Source organism: Carcharodon carcharias, chromosome 4, assembly GCF_017639515.1.
Source record: "Carcharodon carcharias isolate sCarCar2 chromosome 4, sCarCar2.pri, whole genome shotgun sequence".
NCBI lineage: Eukaryota > Metazoa > Chordata > Chondrichthyes > Lamniformes > Lamnidae > Carcharodon > Carcharodon carcharias.
The window spans coordinates 161,983,705-162,002,673 of record NC_054470.1 but is presented as its reverse complement, the minus strand read 5'-3'; the positions used below and the strand labels follow the sequence as shown (position 1 = coordinate 162,002,673).

At 41.3% G+C, this 18,969-nt stretch overlaps 1 protein-coding gene across 2 annotated transcripts in view; it reads left to right on the top strand.

The window, feature by feature from the left end:
- ap3b1a (adaptor related protein complex 3 subunit beta 1a) overlaps positions 1–18,969 on the top strand; it is a 338,438-nt gene that overhangs the window by 143,181 nt on the left and 176,288 nt on the right. For both annotated transcript variants that reach the window (XM_041185794.1, XM_041185792.1), the window contains exons 9-13: positions 4,445–4,542; positions 9,594–9,648; positions 9,758–9,829; positions 12,983–13,045; positions 14,168–14,300. In XM_041185794.1, the coding sequence (XP_041041728.1) occupies positions 4,445–4,542; positions 9,594–9,648; positions 9,758–9,829; positions 12,983–13,045; positions 14,168–14,300 (421 nt within the window). The remainder of the gene's footprint in view (positions 1–4,444; positions 4,543–9,593; positions 9,649–9,757; positions 9,830–12,982; positions 13,046–14,167; positions 14,301–18,969) is intronic.

Here is an 18,969-nt window from a genome sequence, read left to right as displayed (position 1 = left end):
TTTATACATCTCAATCATGCCCCCCCTCAATCTCCTCTGCTTCAGGGAAAATAACCCCAGTCTGTCCAATCTCGCCTCATAACTAAAACTCTCCAGCCCAGGCTACATCCTGGTAAATCTCCTCTGCACTCTCTCTAGTGCAATCACATCCTTAATATAATGTGGATTCCAGAATTGCATGCAATACCCTAGCTGTGGCCTAACCAGCGTTTTATACATTTCCAGCATAACCTTTCTGCTCTTATATTCAATGCCTCGGCTAATAAAGGCAAGTATCCCACATGCCTTCTTTAACTACCTTATCTACCTGTCCTGCTACCTTAATGGACCGGTGGACATGCACACCAAGGTCCCTCTGATTCTCAATACTTCCCAAGGTCCTAACATTCATCGTGTATTCCCATGCCTTGTTTGTCCTGCCCAAGTGCATCACCTAACACTTAACCGGATTAAATTCCATTTGCCACTGATCAGCCTATCTGACCAGCCTGTCTATATCCTCCTGTATATCTAAGGCTATCCTCCTCACTATTTACCACCCCACCAATTGTCATATATGTATGTGTGTGTGTATATATATATTTATATATCTCTCCCATGCGGGACCTTATAAAAAGCCTTGCTGAAGTCCAAGTAGACTACGTCAAATGCATTGCCTTCATCTACACACCTGGCCACCTCTTCGAAAAATTCAATCAAATTGGTCAGACATGACCTCCCCTTAACAAAACCATGCTGACTGTCCTTGATTAATCCCTGCTTCTCCAAGTGTAGATTAATTCTGTCCCTCAGAGTTGCTTCCAATAGCTTCCCCACCATTGAGGTTAGACTGACTGGCCTGTCATTCTCTAGTTTATCCCTTCCTCCCTTCTTGAATAACGGTACCACATTGGTTGCCCTCCAGTCCTCTGGCACCTCTCCTGTGGCCAGAGAGGTATTGAAAATTATTGCCAGCACCCCTGCTATCTCCTCCCTTGCTTCACTCAACAGCCTGGGATGCATTTCATCTTGGTCTGGAGACTTATCTACTTTTAAGCCTGCCAGACCATTTAGAACCTCCTCCCTTTCTATGCTAATTTCTTTGATTATATCGCAGTCCTGCCTGATTCCCATACCCACGTCACCCCTCTCACTTGTGAACACCGACACAAAGTATTCATTTAGAACCCTACTTATGTCTTCTGGCTCCACACACAAATTAACACTATGGTCCTGAATGGGCCCTATTCTTTCCCTGGTTATCCTCTTACTCTTAATGTACTTGTAAAATAACTTTGTATTTTCCTTTATTTTACCTGCTAATGTTTTTTTCATGCTCCCTTTTTGCAGTGCTGAATGCCAATTTTCTTGTAATTTGACCATCCACTTTCTTTTTCAGATGGCCAGCAAAGTGCAACCACGGTTTTGAAAGCCATTGAAATGAAGCTGTCATGAGGCCTGAATTTTCAAAAAAAAATGGCCAATAACACAAGTCCATTGGTTGCAAAATCTGCATCACCACTTGTCCAAAAGGTTTCTCATATACAGCTTCATTGCCAGAATGGTACTGTTATACTGCAGGACTTGCACACTGGGATGATTTGGAAGACTGCTGTAGTGTGACAATGCAACATGTGGCAAAAGAGTTTCTGCTTGGTGAATTTTACTTGTTTGCATTTGGCCTGTTGGATGGAAATAAAACGCAATATTTCATTGAAGGAAAAGAAATGATAAAACCGTGGTTGCACTTTGCTGGCCATCTGAAAAAGAAAGTGGATGGTCAAATTACAAGAAAATTGGCATTCAGCACTGCTGCACACTTCTAACTTAAGGCGGCTGTGCAATGCTCAAAAGCTCCTCTAGTGAAATGCTTACACGTAACAGTTATTAGAAAGTAAGGCTAAGCGGCAAAACATTGCAACTTTGGATGATTGGACAAACAATCAGAAATCTTTGCAGATTCCTGAAAATCCCATTCAGTGAAGATGTTTTATTCTCTTCGTGCAGATTCAAACTGCTGTGGTTATCATTACTGCTTGTCAGACTTCCTGAATGGAATAAAGATAACTCTGGGTTTATTTCATAAAATTTATTTCAGTTGCCAAAGAACAAATTTGGGCATAGTTAGATGTAATAAGTTCGGTTTATAATCCAAAAGCTGATGAAGATTATGTGGCACTTCTAAAGAGGAGGACTAATTTTTTACACTGCCTCGTAATGTTACTACCTCTACCAACACCATCTAAAACAGATTAACTTATTAGCATTGCACACTTATTGAACACTTTTGACACAGCTAAGTGTTCCAATGTGCCCCAGAGATGCAGAAGGCTAAAAATTGACACTAAGCTAAAGGAGGGGAAATCAGGAGGCAAGTCGGTAATCAAAGTTAACACGGTATTAAAGGAGGAGAGTGTGGTACAGGAGTTTAGGGGTTAAATTCTGGGGCTTGTGGGCTGGGGAAGTTCAAAATGAGGAATTCAATGGAAATTGAAGTTGAAGACAATAGATTTGTATCCCTGGAGGGTGTCAGTGAAATTGGGGATTTGTATGATGGAGAGATTTGAATACGCTGAGAATTATTAATTATGGAGAGCCCATATAGTTCATAATGAGCATAGGTGATGATTCAGCAGGGCAGAGGATGGAAGGATACAGCAGCAAGGTTTTGATGAGCAGAAATTTATGGGGTGTGGAGAATGGGAGGGTGGTCATGAGAATTTTAATACCCGAGTCTAAAGGTGATAAAGGGGTGGAGAAGGGTTTTAACAGCAAGTTAACTAAGGTGGAGGTTGGGACAGAAGCAACAACCTGTCCTTGTTCCCTAAATCCAAAAAACTTATTGTCCTCTTGCTGACCTCTGGTCAAATTCCTTCAGCCCAGTTTTTGCCTGTCCATATTGCTGCGACCATCTTGATAATTTACGATCATCTACTTTAACTTGAACTGTGGTGTATTTTTCATTCCTTTATGGGGTGTGGGTGTTGCTGGCTAGGCCAGCATTTATTGCCCATCCCTAATTATTGCCCATTCCTAATTGAGAACATGGTGGTGAGCTGCCTTCTTGAACCATTGCAGTCCATGTGGTGTATGTGCTGTTAGGGAGGAAGTTCCAGGATTTTGACCCAGCGACTGTGAAGGAACAGTGACATATTTCCAAGTGAAGATGGTGAGTGGCTTGGAGGGGAACTTCCAGGCGGTGGTTCCCCATGTGTCTGCCACCCTTGTCCTTCTAGATGGTTGTAGGTTTGGAAAATGTATTATCCCTTCTTTCTCTGAAATTAAACATAGGTGACAATGCTCCACCCTTCCACAGTATCCATATGTGGCCCAACTCTGGAACATTGCTTTTACTTGGTTGGTCAAGTCTGTGTGCTTTCTTAGCTTATTTCTGCAAAGCTTTATCCACTCATCAATGCATTGGCTCACAAAACTTCATCTTTGACTCCTCTTACTTATCTATGTACTGCCTCTCAGTGCTATCATAAGGCATTCGGTTCAATTTCCATTAGTACTTTACTCTCCATCTCTTTGCCACTACCCCCAGCTTCATGACCATCACTGTTAATTATTTGTCTGACATCAAAGTTACTGATGAGCCATAGTTTTCTGCAATTTAATATTGGCAAGAGTGAAGACAACTGTCTTGGCTCCTGTCAAAGTGTCAAGGCCCTAATCCTCAATCCTGCCCTCCTCTGCTTTTCAGATTGATCCCAATGTTGCAAAGTTCTAGTACAACATGATTCTGAGCTAAGCTTCTAATCTCTTATTCTATCCACTTCTCCAACATTACCTTTCACCTTGATCTTGTTACTGTTGAGAGGCTCATCCACACCTTTTGTCATCTCCAGGTTGAACGACTGTGACGGTCTGTTAACGGCCTTTAGAGCTCCGTCCTGTGTAAGCTTTGAACTCATCAAAAACTCAAGACCTCCATTCTACCCTACACTAAATGCCATTCTTCATAGAAGCCATGACCTCTCCAAGCTTCATTTGCCTTTTTCCTCACCTCCTCACCTTCTGCCCTCAGCATTGCATTGAGTTCAAAATTCTTAACCTCATTTACAGTTTCTCAAGTCTTCTCCTAATTTTTGCAATCTCCCCTTGCAATATGTGCCAATTCATGCCCTTTGGTCTACTCAAGTGCCTTGTTCTATTGCACCTTATTGTTGATCCTTCAGCATATACTCTGAGCCACTGTCCCTCAGCTCTTCTTGTCTGTGCCTCTTCACATTTTCAAAAATCTTCTCTAGATCTTTTTTTTCAAACATGGCTCTGGCCACCTACATATCTTTACTGCAGGTGATCAGAATGGACGTTTTTCCTGCTTAGAATGCTTGATTAAGTCAGTTACATCATATCACAATAGAGACAAATCCTTTCCTCATCAAATAACCTCACATGCACATTTCAAATTGTTGGTGAAATTTAATAATTGGTCTATAAAATTCTTTATCTTTTTCAGGTCGTAATGGGGGTTGCTCAGCTTTACTGGCATCTTGCGCCAAAGGCAGAGGTCAACATTGTTGCTAAGTCATTGGTTCGATTGCTTCGAAGCCACAGGTAAGTTACTTGTTCAAATCTACTCACAGAAATGCTGTCCTCCTGTAGAGTGTCAAGGGTTTCATTCATTTGAATCTAACAGACTAAGGTTGATGACCCAATGCATTGTGAAAATAGGTTGTTGGCTTCAGTCTATAAATGTCTGCAGCTTTGGAGATCTGAGCTTTCGGCCCAGGTGTTTTCTGTAGTCCTGCTCAGGCGTTTAACTCTGCCTCATCTGGTAGAAGTTGCACAGTTTAGTCACATGGTTTGGGAAGTCCCTTGATAATCCCTAGTCTTTGCTGAGGTAACCAATCTTAGTTGAATAAAAGCAAAATACTGCAGATGCTGGAGATCTGAAATAAAATCAAAGTGCTAGAAAAACTCAGGTCTGACGGAATCTGTGTAGAGAGAAATTGAGTTAATGTTTCGAGTCCAATTTGACTCTCCTTTGGAATCTTTGTTGGGATGGTGGCAAGGTGACTGGAATTGGCTCTGGGTTCCTGGAATAGGGAAGGATCTATCAAAGACTTGCCTCTGCTAATTGCTATGAAGTTTGTGTCATGAAGCTATTAATATATATGATATTGGAAATTATTTTTTTAAATAGAGCTTTAGTCTGTGTGTGTGTTAATTGGATTAAAGCCAGCTCATCTGGGTGCTTTGATGTTTGGTAGTTTTGAGATGTAAACAGAGAGTTAAAGAGTACATTTGCATTTTGTTGAATAGAGCATTCAAGAAGGGGAGTGAAATTTTGCACCCAGCTAGGAGAGACCAAACAATGTTTATATTACTAATAAAATTGGCACTATGAAATGGGTTTTATTGTTAGAAGAGGTAGAGTTCAAAGGGCCTGGTGATACAATGAGAATTTGCATTCAAAGGGCAGGCTGGTTATAACCTGAGGAGTTTGTGTGTGAAAGACAGAGACATGTGAAATCAAAGCCTGTAAGCCTACAGCTGTCTGCAAAGGAACCAAATTGAATAGAACCTCATTTTGAATTCATAAGGTGAAAATGCTTTGCCTGGTGTCTGGTTAAGTCTATTGGTTATTGTTGCATTAGTTTTTCTTATTCATTCACAGGATGTGGGCTTTGCAGGCTGGGCCAGCATTTATTGCCCATCCCTAGTTGCCCTTGAGAAGGTGGTGATGAGCTGCCTTCTTGAACCGCTGCAGTCCATGTGGTGTAGGTACACCCACAGTGCTGTTAGGAAGGGAGTTCCAGGATTTTGACCCAGTGACAGTGAAGCAACGGCGATATATTTCCAAGCCAGGATAGTGAGTGACTTGGAGGGGAGCTTCCAAGTGGTGGTGTTCCCATCTGTCTGCTGTCCTTGCCCTTCTAGGTGGTAATGGTTGTGGATTTGGAAGGTGGAGATTAATTTGGGAATTTATTAGTAGTTATGATAGTAATTTGTAGCCATGTGTGTATGTTTAATTCGTTTTAAATTAATAAATATCTCATGTAGTTTGATATAAAAAAAAACCTCTCGAAGTGTTGGCCTTATTCCTGAATTTAGAGCTGCAACTCAAAACGTATCAATTGAAAGTCTAGGTTATAACAGTTGTTTGAAGTTTCCCTCTTGGATTTTAGATAACTCAACCTTTAAAAACTGCTGTATCATAAAACTAGAAATGTCCATCAGTGGATCTCAGATGAGGACAGGATCAAGTTAGTTTGTGAAACTCCCCATTCTTGTTTGAGTGACATTGGAGGTAGAGTTCAGTGTAACTGAACATTTTTTACTTCTAAGCGGCCCTAATCACTTTAATAGGAGTTGACACTTGGGACTCATTTGGGCCTGATTTGTAGTATCCAGACACACAAAACCCTAAACAAAAACAAAAACAGAATTACCTGGAAAAACTCAGCAGGTCTGGCAACATCGGTGGAGAAGAAAAGAGTTGACGTTTCGAGTCCTCATGACCCTTCGACAGAACATGAGTTCGAGTCCAAGAAAGAGTTGAAATATAAGCTGGTTTAAGGTGTGTGTGTGGGGGGCGGAGAGAGAGAGAGAGAGGTGGGGGGGGTGTGGTTGTAGGGACAAACAAGCAGTGATAGAAGCAGATCATCAAAAGATGTCAGCAACAATGGTACAAAAGAACACATAGGTGTTAAAGTTGGTGATATTATCTAAACGAATATGCTAATTAAGAATGGATGGTAGGGCACTCAAGGTATAGCTCTAGTGGGGGTGTTTTTTTTTTAAAATAATGGAAATAGGTGGGAAAAGGAAAATCTTTATAATTTATTGGAAAAAAAAGGAAGGGGGAAATAGAAAGGGGGTGGGGATGGGGGAGGGAGCTCACGACCTAAAGTTGTTGAATTCAATATTCACTCCGGAAGGCTGTAAAGTGCCTAGTCGGAAGATGAGATGTTGTTCCTCCAGTTTGCGTTGGGCTTCACTGGAACAATGCAGCAAGCCAAGGACAGACATGTGGGCAAGAGAGCAGGGTGGAGTGTTAAAATGGCAAGCGACAGGGAGGTTTGGGTCATTCTTGCGGACAGACCGCAGGTGTTCTGCAAAGCGGTCGCCCAGTTTACGTTTGGTCTCTCCAATGTAGAGGAGACCACATTGGGAGCAACGAATGCAGTAGACTAAGTTGGGGGAAATGCAAGTGAAATGCTGCTTCACTTGAAAGGAGTGTTTGGGTCCTTGGACGGTGAGGAGAGAGGAAGTGAAGGGGCAGGTGTTGCATCTTTTGCGTGGGCATGGGGTGGTGCCATAGGAGGGGGTTGAGGAGTAGGGGGTGATGGAGGAGTGGACCAGGATGTCCCGGAGGGAGCGATCCCTACGGAATGCCGATGGGGGGGGTGAAGGGAAGATGTGTTTGGTGGTGGCATCATGCTGGAGTTGGCGGAAATGGCGGAGGATGATCCTTTGAATGTGGAGGCTAGTGGGGTGATAAGTGAGGACAAAGGGGACCCTATCATGTTTCTGGGAGGGAGGAGAAGGCGTGAGGACGGATGCGCGGGAGATGGGCCGGACACGGTTGAGGGCCCTGTCAACGATCGTGGGTGGAAAACCTCGGCTAAGGAAGAAGGAGGACATGTCAGAGGAACTGTTTTTGAAGGTAGCATCATCGGAACAGATGCGACGGAGGCGAAGGAACTGAGAGAATGGGATGGAGTCCTTACAGGAAGTGGGGTGTGAGGAGCTGTAGTCGAGATAGCTGTGGGAGTCGGTGGGTTTGTAATGGATATTGGTGGACAGTCTATCACCAGAGATTGAGACAGAGAGGTCAAGGAAGGGAAGGGAAGTGTCAGAGATGGACCACGTGAAAATGATGGAGGGGTGGAGATTGGATGCAAAATTAATAAATTTTTCCAAGTCCCGACGAGAGCGTGAAGCGGCACCGAAGTAATCATCGATGTACCGGAGAAAGAGTTGTGGAAGGAGGCAGGAGTAGGACTGGAACGAGGAATGTTCCACATACCCCATAAAGAGAGGCATAGCTGGGGCCCATGCGGGTACCCATAGCCACACCTTTTATTTGGAGGAAGTGAGAGGAGTTGAAGGAGAAATTGTTCAGCGTGAGAACAATTTCAGCCAGACGGAGGAGAGTAGTGGTGGATGGGGATTGTTCGGGGCTCTGTTCGAGGAAGAAGCTAAGGGCCCTCAGACCATCCTGGTGGGGGATGGAGGTGTAGAGGGATTGGACGTCCATGGTGAAGAGGAAGCGGTTGGGGCCAGGGAACTGGAAATTGTTGATGTGACGTAAGGTGTCAGAGGAATCACGGATGTAGGTGGGAAGGGACTGGACAAGGGAAGAGAGAAGGGAGTCAAGATAACGAGAAATGAGTTCTGTGGGGCAGGAGCAAGCTGAGACGATCGGTCTACCGGGGCAGTTCTGTTTGTGGATTTTGGGTAGGAGATAGAAGCGGGCCGTCCGAGGTTGGGCGACTATCAGGTTGGAAGCTGTGGGAGGGAGATCCCCAGAGGAGATGAGGTTAGTGACAGTTCTGGAAACAATGGCTTGATGTTCAGTGGTGGGGTCATGGTCCAGGGAGAGGTAGGAGGAAGTGTCTGCGAGTTGACGCTCATCCTCCGCGAGGTAGAGGTCAATGCGCCAGACAACAACACAAAACCCTCTTCTTTTAGAGTGTAATGCACGCTCCGGGGGGGGTTACCTTTGACTAGAAACTTAACTGGACCAGCAAGAGCAGGTCAGAGGCTTGAAATTCTATGGCGAGTAACTCAGTTCCTGACTCGCCAAAGCCTGTCCACCAGCTACAGGGGACAAGTCAGGAGTGTGATAGAATACTATCCACCTCCTTGGATAGAGTGCGACGCCATCCCGGACAATGCAGCCCACTTGATGAGCAGCCTATCCACTATGTTCATCATTCACGTTCTCTACCACCAGCTCAGTGTGTACTATATACAAGATGCACTGAAGCAATGCGCCAAAGCTTCTTTGACACCCCCTTCCAAACCTACGACCTCTACCAATTAGCAGGACAAGAGTAACAGAGGAAAGTTCCCCTCCAAGCCACACACCATCTTGCCTCAGAAATATATCGCAGTTCCTTCACTGTTGCTGGGTCAAAATCCTGGAACTCTCTCCCTAATAACACTGTTGGCTTACCTATACCAGATGGACTGCAACAGTTCAAGAAGGCACTTCACCACCACCACCTCAAAGATAATTAGTGATGAGCAACAAGGCTGGCCTCGTCAGCAATGCTCATATCCTATTTAGGAATAAAAAATCCTCAGCTAGTACTGATCCTTCTGTGGTTGGATGACCCAAGATTGACCCTGGGCCAGCCTGAAGTGGCATCCCTCCATTTAAAATGAATAGGGCTGCTGGATTATACAAATTAGTCACCTAAGCAACTGTGAAAGGGAATGGAGGTGTAAGTAGTTGCCTCTGCAGCTATTCAAAGATGGAGCTATTTACAGTTCTCCATGATGTGAACACTTTAAAAGAGAGCTGGGGCAGGGCTGTACTTTGAACAAGAAATATCTTTCCTCCTCTCCAGGCTTTCTCAAGGTATCTGTGCTTGCAATTGTGTGAAAGAAACTGTTGTTCAGTAACTCTAACCTTATTTTTCTTCAACGTGCAGGGAGGTGCAATACATTGTCTTGCAGAACATTGCCACAATGTCAATACAAAAAAAGGTATGCTTAGATTAGTTTTGATATAGACAAAGTTGTAAATTATGGACACTTTTACGTTTTTTGGTCTTTATTTGTCCTTTTTAAGAAATTTTTTAATCATCTTCCACAGGGGATGTTTGAACCATATCTGAAAAGTTTTTACGTTCGATCAACTGATCCAACACAGATAAAAATTTTGAAGGTATGGTATGTTAGTTTGCATTTACTCTGCCATTATGTCACCTAGCTTAAAATATACAATTAGAATTGAGATACTGTACCATGTACAATAAACCTAATCAATTTATGTCAATATTGAAGTGGTTGTTTCCTGGCTAGAGTTGCAGACAAATTTTCTTGATGATAAGACACTACTTGGTGTGTATAGTGAAATGTTAAATATGAATTGAATAGTTGAAAAAAATAGCTGCATGCCTTTATTTTTTGCAGCATTTGCTGAGCCAAGTGCACTGTAATCTATATATGGGTCTGTTTTAACTTAGTCTAAAAACAAAAATCTTTTTTTTTTGGCATTGAGCTTTTTCAATCTAGAATTGATCTATAGTTTTGGTTGCTGTGTAGTTTTTATACAAAGTTTATTTTTACCAAATCTCTTCCTTCAGCACTTTTGACCAGTTGGGGGCAGTATTTAAAATGCCTTCTGGATGATGCTGGCAGAGATATTTTTCCAGTCCATGCTTTTCACTGAGACCTGCAAATGGAGTTACAAAAAGCTTAAACAACTGCTGCTATTTGCTTTAAATCCATTAACTTAAGAGCATAAAATGTGAAAGTGGAGAAGGTAATTGAGTAGCAGGCCTGCAATCTATATATTGTGAATTCTAGCTCACTTATAATTTCCTAAAGAGAGAAGTTTGCAGAAGTTCACAAAGCTTATCAAGCAAAAGTTCTTGATATTTATGCAGTCTCATATATTTTCATGACTCAGTACAATTAATTCTTTGAAAGTAATACCTATTATTGTCTAGAGTATTTGAGATGTAACCTCCTGTACAAGTCTGGAAAAGATATTTCCTTGTTAATTGTGGTTCCTACATTTACACACATTTCCTTTTATCCCATTGCAATGTGCACTAAACTAGCTAACACAACCATTCATGAGTTGATCTGTTCAATCGGTACAAAATATTTTGAACATTCCTTGCCTCCTTTTTATTCATCACCTGCCATCCAGTTTAGTGATGTTGACAAGTTTTGTACTAAAAGTACAACTTTCAAAAGCTCAGGATCCCTGGATATAGGATTTTCAGGCAGGATAGAGAGGGAGCTAAAGAAGGAGGGGGTGTAGCATTGCTGGTTAAAGAATCAATTACTAAATGAATCATCTATTGAGGCTATATGGATTGCGCTCAGAAATAAAAAGGGGGCAGCCACATGACTAAGAGTGTATTATATAGACCCCCAAATAGTGAGAGGGAAATAGAAGATTCCTGAGTGCAGGATCAATCGGGCAATAATAGTTGGGAACTTCAACTACCCTAATATCAACTGGGAAACAAACAGTGTAATCGGCACAGAGGTACAAAATTCTTGAACTGCATTCAAGAGAACTTTTTTTGGCCAGCACGTAACAAGTCCAATGTGCAATCCTAGACTTAGTCTTAGGAAATGAAGCTGGACAAGTGGATGAAGTAGCAGTGGGTGACCTTTTTGGAGATATTGACCATAAAACAGTTAAGATTTAGCATAATTATGGAAAAGGATAAAGAGAGAACAGGAGTAAACGTTCCATATTGGAAGACTTTTTTTTTAAAAAGGGAGATAATCTGGCAAAACTGGTTACAGCTGCTTGAAGAGAAATCAATGACAAATCAGAGACATTCAAAATTGAGATTCTATGGGCACAGGTAAGATAAAGCAGAAAAAGAGACCTTATGACAGTCACAAAAATCTTAATACTGAATGGTCTTATCCACCTGTTCTGCCACCTTCAGAGTCCTGTGGACGTGCACTCCAAGGTGTCTCACTTCCTCTATTCCTCCCAGTATCCTCCCATTTATTCTGTGTTCTGTAGCTTCATTTGCCCTCCCCAAATGCATAACCTTACACTTTTCCAGATTGAATTCCATTTGCCATTTCCCCTCATTCTGGAGATAACAGTGATCCTCTTCACTATCAACTACACGGCCAATTTCTGTGTCATCTGCAAAGTTCCCAATCATGCCACCCATATTTAAGTCCAAATCATTAATATATACAACAAAACAACGAGAGACCCAACAGTGAGCCCTGTCAAACACAACTGGAAACCGTTTTCCATTCGCAAAAACGTACATCAGCCATGACCCTTTGATTCCTGTCGCTGAGCCAATTCTGGATCTAACTTGCCACCTTCCCCTGTATCCCATGGGATTCCACTTTTCTGACCAGTCTGCCATGTAGGGCCTAGTCAAATGTCTTACTAAAATCCATGTAGACAACATCCACTACAGTATCCTCATCAATGCTCCTTGCTACTTCCTCAACAAATTCTATTAAGTTAATAAGACACGATCTTCCCCTAACAAAACCACGCCGACTATCCCTGATAAGTTCTTTCCTTTCTACGTCGAAGGAAATAATTGCTCTAGAGAGAGAGAGTGCAGAGGAGGTTTACAAGAATATATTGCCAGGGCTTGTAAATTGCAGCTATGAGAAAATATTGGATAGGCTGGATTGTTTTCCTTGGAACTGAGGGATGACCTGATTGAGATGTACAATGTTGAGAGGCCTAGATATAGCAGACAGTATGCCCCGTTTCCCCTACCGGACTGGTCAATTACCAGGGAGCACAGATTTAAGGTGATTTAAGGATTAGAGGGGACATAAGGAAAAATGTCTTCACCCAGAGGGTGGTGGGTGTTTGGAATTTGCTGCCTGGTTTGGTGGTGGAGGCAGAAACCCTCAACTCTTTTAAGGTACTTGGATCAACACCTGAAGTGCTGTAACCTGCAAGGCTATGGACTGGGTGCTGGAAGGTGAGATTACAATGCTTAGCTAGTTGTTTATTTTCTTTTTTGGCTGGCGCACACACAATAGGCTGAATGGCCCCTTTTTCCATGCTGTAATTTTTCTATGGTTCTACTGTTCTGCTGCTCTTTAATGATTCTATTATGAACAGCGGGAACACAGCTCTTTTCAGGGTGCTGGTAATCACTATTCTCTATCTCCCTCTCCTGACACCTGGTCTTTTAAGAAAATAAGTCAGTTAAAAGAAAATGCTAAATTTAATTTGTTTTTCATTTACTATTAAGTGTTGTATGTAATTCATTTTTGCAACTTTGGATTTATATCAATGGTCAGAGCTCTTTTTGTTGTTCCTTGAGTGATGAAGATATTTTATTTTTGCATACAGCTTGAGATTCTGACAAGTCTGACCAATGAAACCAACATCTCTGTTGTGCTACGAGAGTTTCAGGTGGGTCCAATAACAGTCACCGCCTGATTTGACTGATACAAGTGTTCCTTGCTTGGCCTAAATAGCCAAGTGGTTATGGTACTGGGTTTGTAACCCTAAGATCAAGAGTTCAAATCTCACAATGGCAAACTATGAAATAATGTAGCTTCATCTGAAACAGATGGAAACAGGTTTACTCAAAAGAGTATCAAGAGTTCAAATCTCACAATGGCAAACTATGAAACAATGTAACTTCATCTGAAACAGATGGAAACAGGTTTACTCAAAAGAGTATCAAGAGTTCAAATCTCACAATGGCAAACTATGAAACAATGTAACTTCATCTGAAACAGATGGAAACGGGTTTGTACTCGAAAGAGTTGAAGCAATCCATTTAAAAGATTATCAAGAGTTCAAATCTCACATTGGCAAACTATGAAACAATGTAACTTCATCTGAAACAGATGGAAATGGGTTTGTACTCGAAAGAGTTACAAGTGTTCCTTATCACTGAATTCTTAATATTCTGTTAGGGATACAGGTCACATATACAGTACATAGAATTCTCACCATTTATATAACATAGATGAATTCCTACAGCCTAATTTAAATGGAGCAGTTTGTAATAGTTGCAGGTAAAGAATGTGATTTACATCCTGTACATCTGTGCACCATTCCCCAGTGAATGACAAAACAAGTGATCTGTTCTCGGGTCTCTGCATTGCTGTTCTTGAAATCACTAGAAAATGGTGTGCAAAAATTAAGTGTATCCATAAGTATAAATTTCAGGTGGGGTTAAGAACAGGTATCACACCTCTGTTCGTTGCATCCATATGATGACTTGAGAACAGGAAATTGCATATGTGCCACCACATCCTGCCACTTGGTGGCAGTGTATCAATGTATTTCTGTTTGACTCAGTTATCCACCTATTGGTTATTTTTAATATTGTATTTCGCATCATCTCTCAGTACCTTAAGTTACAGCATCTAAGTCAGAATATAAAGTTGTTAATGGAACAAAGCACTTTTAAACCTACACTTATCCTATGACAAAAAATAGTTATCTAGTATGGGATACGAAGTCATGAACATTAATCAGAGTAACTTGATTTTTATTTTCCCCATTCCTCTTCATGCTCAGACATATGTAAAAAGTCAGGACAAGCAATTTGCTGCAGCCGCAATTCAGGCAATTGGAAGATGTGCCACCAATATTTCCGAAGTTACAGATACGTGCCTTAATGGGTTGGTGTATCTACTGTCTAACAGAGATGGTAAAACATGTTACTTTTTTCATTGTTTATGCATGTTTTCAACTTGTTTGAAAAATTCTCTTTTGAATTAACTAATAATTATACATGGAAAGGGAATCTTTTCATTAAAATTAACGAGCTGGATCATTTCCTTGGAAGAATTCAGTAAAGTTTATACTGTGACCTGATACTTTTTGACTGACTTTCAATCAAGGGATAATGTTAGCTGGCTATTCTTTCCAGTTAGGGTAGCTGGTTCTCCCTTATGCTGAAATGCATTCCTTGTGATCAGGAGCTTACTTTTACTATCCAGTGTCTAGGTGCATGATAGCATAACTCACAGGGTTCAACCAGGAGATCTCCAATACTAAATTAATTGCCTAATCATTGCAAATACCCATATGCACAAGCCCAATCTTCAGAAAAGCATGCTGATAAGTCCTTGATTGAGATGAGACCATAATGTGGATTGTTGAGTTGCTTTATTTTACAGACAATCAGTGTGCAGAATAACAGTTAAATAAAATTTCACCTTCCTTTTAACTCTGATTATTTTAGCCTCCTTTTAAAGGAAATAAATTGCATGAACCCTATCCTATTTAGTGGGCTACATAATGCTATATTTTGATCAGCCTTGTCTCTGCATCAGACTGAGTTTTCGTAAAAATACATGTTACAAACCTGAAGCAGGTCATTCAGCCCATATTTGTGTTTATCAACCGTGTGAGCAAGAAGATCTTGGTAGTATTCTCATCTCGGAAGGTGTTGAGTTTAAGGTCCACACCAGAGACTTAAGCACATTATCTAAACCGACACTTCAGTGCAGTACTGAGGAAATACTGCACTGCCAGAGGTGGTTATCATTGAGATGAGAGGTTATCCAAGGCAGTGTCAGCTCTCTTGGATGGCCGTCGAATATCCTATATTCGAAGAGCAGCATTAGGGTTTTTCCACCGGTGTTCTGCTGATATAGTTACCCTTTGGCCAACGTTGCTAAAGCAGATTATCTTGTCGCTTATTTCATTGCTGCTTCTCGAACCTTGTGTGTAAATTGGTTACTGTCTTTCCTACATTACAACAGTAACTACACTTCAAACAGTGTTCAGTTGACTATAAAGGTCTTTTGAGATATCCTGAGGTGGTGAAAGATAATATGTAAAAGGCAAGTTCATTTTGTAATAACATTTACCCCCATTTCCTTTGAAGTCTTTTGCTTCTTCCATCTATGCAATTTAATCCTGAATATTGACAGTTTGTCCCTTAACCACTAACCTTGGAAGTAAATTCCATAGCCTTGCAATTCTGTAACGATGTTTTTCCTGCCTACTGTTCTAAATCCCTTACTTTCCCTTGTACTTGACCTCCTTCAACCACTGAAAATAATTTGCTTCTATGTACCATGTCCCATCCTTTCACAATTTTAAATGCTTCCAACATATTGCCCTTATTGTGCATTGATCTAATGAAAAACATATATCCAAGTCTTCCTTTTTGTTTGTATTTCCTTACACCTGGCTTTGTATCCTCATTAAAGCTTTAATATTTTATCTATAGCCTTGAATCCAATATTGCAAATAGTTCTGAGATTTTATATAGACGCATCATGACTTCTTGGCTCTCATATTCTAAACTCTTTATATAAAGTATAGAGGAAGCTTGACATCATCCAGGACAAAGCAACCCACTTGATTGGCACCCCTTTGTTATGGCACAGCCTATGGTAAATGCTGAGTTGTTCAAATCCCAGAGGGAAACTTCAGAAAACTGCCTCAAATATTTTTGCAATTTGCATGTTTTGAGAAGCAGTCTTTGAATTCAGTAGCAGTAAGACCACCGAGCCTTATAGGTCTTTTTATAAAACTGGATTAAACATTTTTAAGAGAAATGATTTCAAGCACATATGTCTCCAAATTACTACTATAATAACTTCTAAATCCCCTAATGAATCTGACTCCCGATTACACCTCCATTGAGACAACAGTAAGACACATAGATTTTAAAAGACCCAGGCAAAGAAACATGATACCCTGAACAATCCAATTCAAAGTGAGTTTCTTAAGCTCAGTTCATTGTAGACAGCAGCTTGAGGTGTAGATGCTGAAGGCTTTTCACACTTATTAGATCTTAAAATGCCTGCCTTTACACTCAGCCTTCTCTCCTTTATACACACTTTCCACTTTGAATGTAAACTCCCATTGTTTCACTATGGCTGGGATTTTCCAGCCCTGTCGTGGGTGGGACCTGCCGTGAGAGATTCGGCGGCCCAGCCAAAAGTCCGTTGACTTTCGACGGGACCGTTTGATCCCAACAGCTGGCGAGGCCAGAAAATCCTCCCTGCTCATAAAAGTTTGCCTTTTTTACCAGCAATCTTCGAGGAAAATAAACACACTATTTCTGAACTACACCTGGCTAGGTGACACATTTCACCCCTCCTTTGAGAACAACTTAGTCTGGTTCTTTTAGACCTTCCATTCGAAACTTCCCCCATATTTACCTACTTGACATTTCAAACCTAGCTCATCTTCTAATACATCAAAGCCTTCAGACCAGCTGCCTTTAATTCAATTAATTCTCTCTCTCTCACTCTCTTTCTCACACACTCACTCAGTCTCACACACACAGACACACACACACACACACACACACACACACACACGTACCACTATTTTACAATACATTCCAATAACATTATATCTTCCTGATACCTTCCACAAACATTCACTCTCTCCACTACTAATGAACAGTGGCAGCAGTGTGTACCATCTACAAGACACACTGCAGAAACTCATCAAGGCTCCCTAAAGAGCACCTTCCAGACTCACGACCGCTACCATCTAGAAGCACAAGGGCAGAAGAAGAACACCAGCATCTGAAGTTCCCCTCCAAGCCACTCACCATCCTGATTTGGAAATATATCGCTGTTCCTTCACTGTCACTGGGTCAAAATCCAAGAATTTCCTCCCTATCAGCATTGTGGGTGTACCTACACCACAGAGACTGCAGCAGTTCAAGAAGGCAGCTCACCACTACTCCCTTGAAGGCAATTAGGGATGGGCAATAAATGTTGGCCTAACCAGTGATGCCCACATCCCGTAAATGAATTAAAAAAAAACTTGCTTTCTTCACAGTCTGATCAAGCTGAGGTGTTGCCTTGAGAATTTGTAACCCCAGATCCCTCTATTCTTCCACTGTGCTGATCCATTCAGATTATAATGGCTACTTTTTTTTTGTACAATGCATTAGATCACACTTATTAACATTGAGTTCCATCTGCCACCTTTTGAGTCAATTCCCAGTCTTATCAGTATTGCCCTGAAGCTTCCTTTGAAAGACCAAAAAATTAATTATAATTCCCTGTTTTGCTGTCATCTATCCCTGGCTAGCTTTGTCTTTCTGATCAACAGATCCCAAGTCTTTACTTCCATGTTGTTTTCTGGTTTTCCCTGGACAGAAATTTGGTATTTTTTCATGGACTCATATCTGACTAGCAATTGGCTGACATACCTGACAATTAAGCAAACTGTCTCCCTCCCTGGAGTGCAACACTACCAGTCAACCTCAATGCTGTTTATGCAAAGATACACAGTTTCTCCCACCACCATCTCAAGTGACTGCCTGGTGGAAGCATCTGAACTGAGATAATGAACTCTCTTGTGTCCCAGATTGCTGGGCATCAATTTCAATAGCAGCTTCTGATTATGTCCAACTCACATTTATCGAGGTGTCACCACCCTTTTTCCAATGTTTAACGGCCAGGAAGAAGCTGTATCTTGGTTGAATTAATTCTTAAAGCCCTGAACCTGAGTTCATATCATCATTTACAGACACCCAAAAGATAAGAGAGGAAAAAACTCAGATGGTCCATCGAGCCTACCCTTTGAATGATTGATTTTGAACACCCATCAACACCCAACTTCAAGATCTCTTGGAAGAGGCACAGCCAAACCCAATTCAGGGTGATCAAAATCTTGAAAATTGCTCTCCTACTCCATTGAACGATCAAAGAGAATCCAGAAGAACACACTGAACATGATTTATATTATTTATTATTCCCCCTACCTTTCGTATGGTATAATTTCTGCCCCAGCCAGAAACCAGTCCAAAGGATTCAACAAATCCACATGAGCGAGAAGTTTGTTCCATAGATCTACCAGTCATCCAAGATGAGAAGAAATTTCTGACATCTAACCTCATTCTACCCCTGCACAACTGTAGTGCATCTAATTGAGATAATCTACCCTACGAACACAGTCTTGATCCTTCATTATTTTAAGCACCCTATCAGATACAGCCAGAATTTTCTCTAGCAGTAATAATTTTTTAAACTCACCTGGGTAACTGAGGTGTTTTAACATTGATATTATTCTTGTGGGCCTCTGAACCATTTCCAATTCCTCCACAACCAAGTGATTTAACAGAAATACCTCTCGTTGGTTAGATCACTAATATTGTCACATTGTGGTGATGCGAAATTTATCTTTACAATACAAAGTACACACTGGCTCAGTGGTTTTTCGAGAATATGTTTAGTGTGTTATAATGCAGCTTATAATGGTGGCGCTTACAAGCTACCTGGAAGTGACTTGCAGCCGCACCTTGCCCTCACTTTATCCTCATTAAGCCCTTTTCCATGTGTCTCTTGCCCAATGTGTAGCCTGCCACCCCAGCAACTTTGTGAATTGCAGTATGT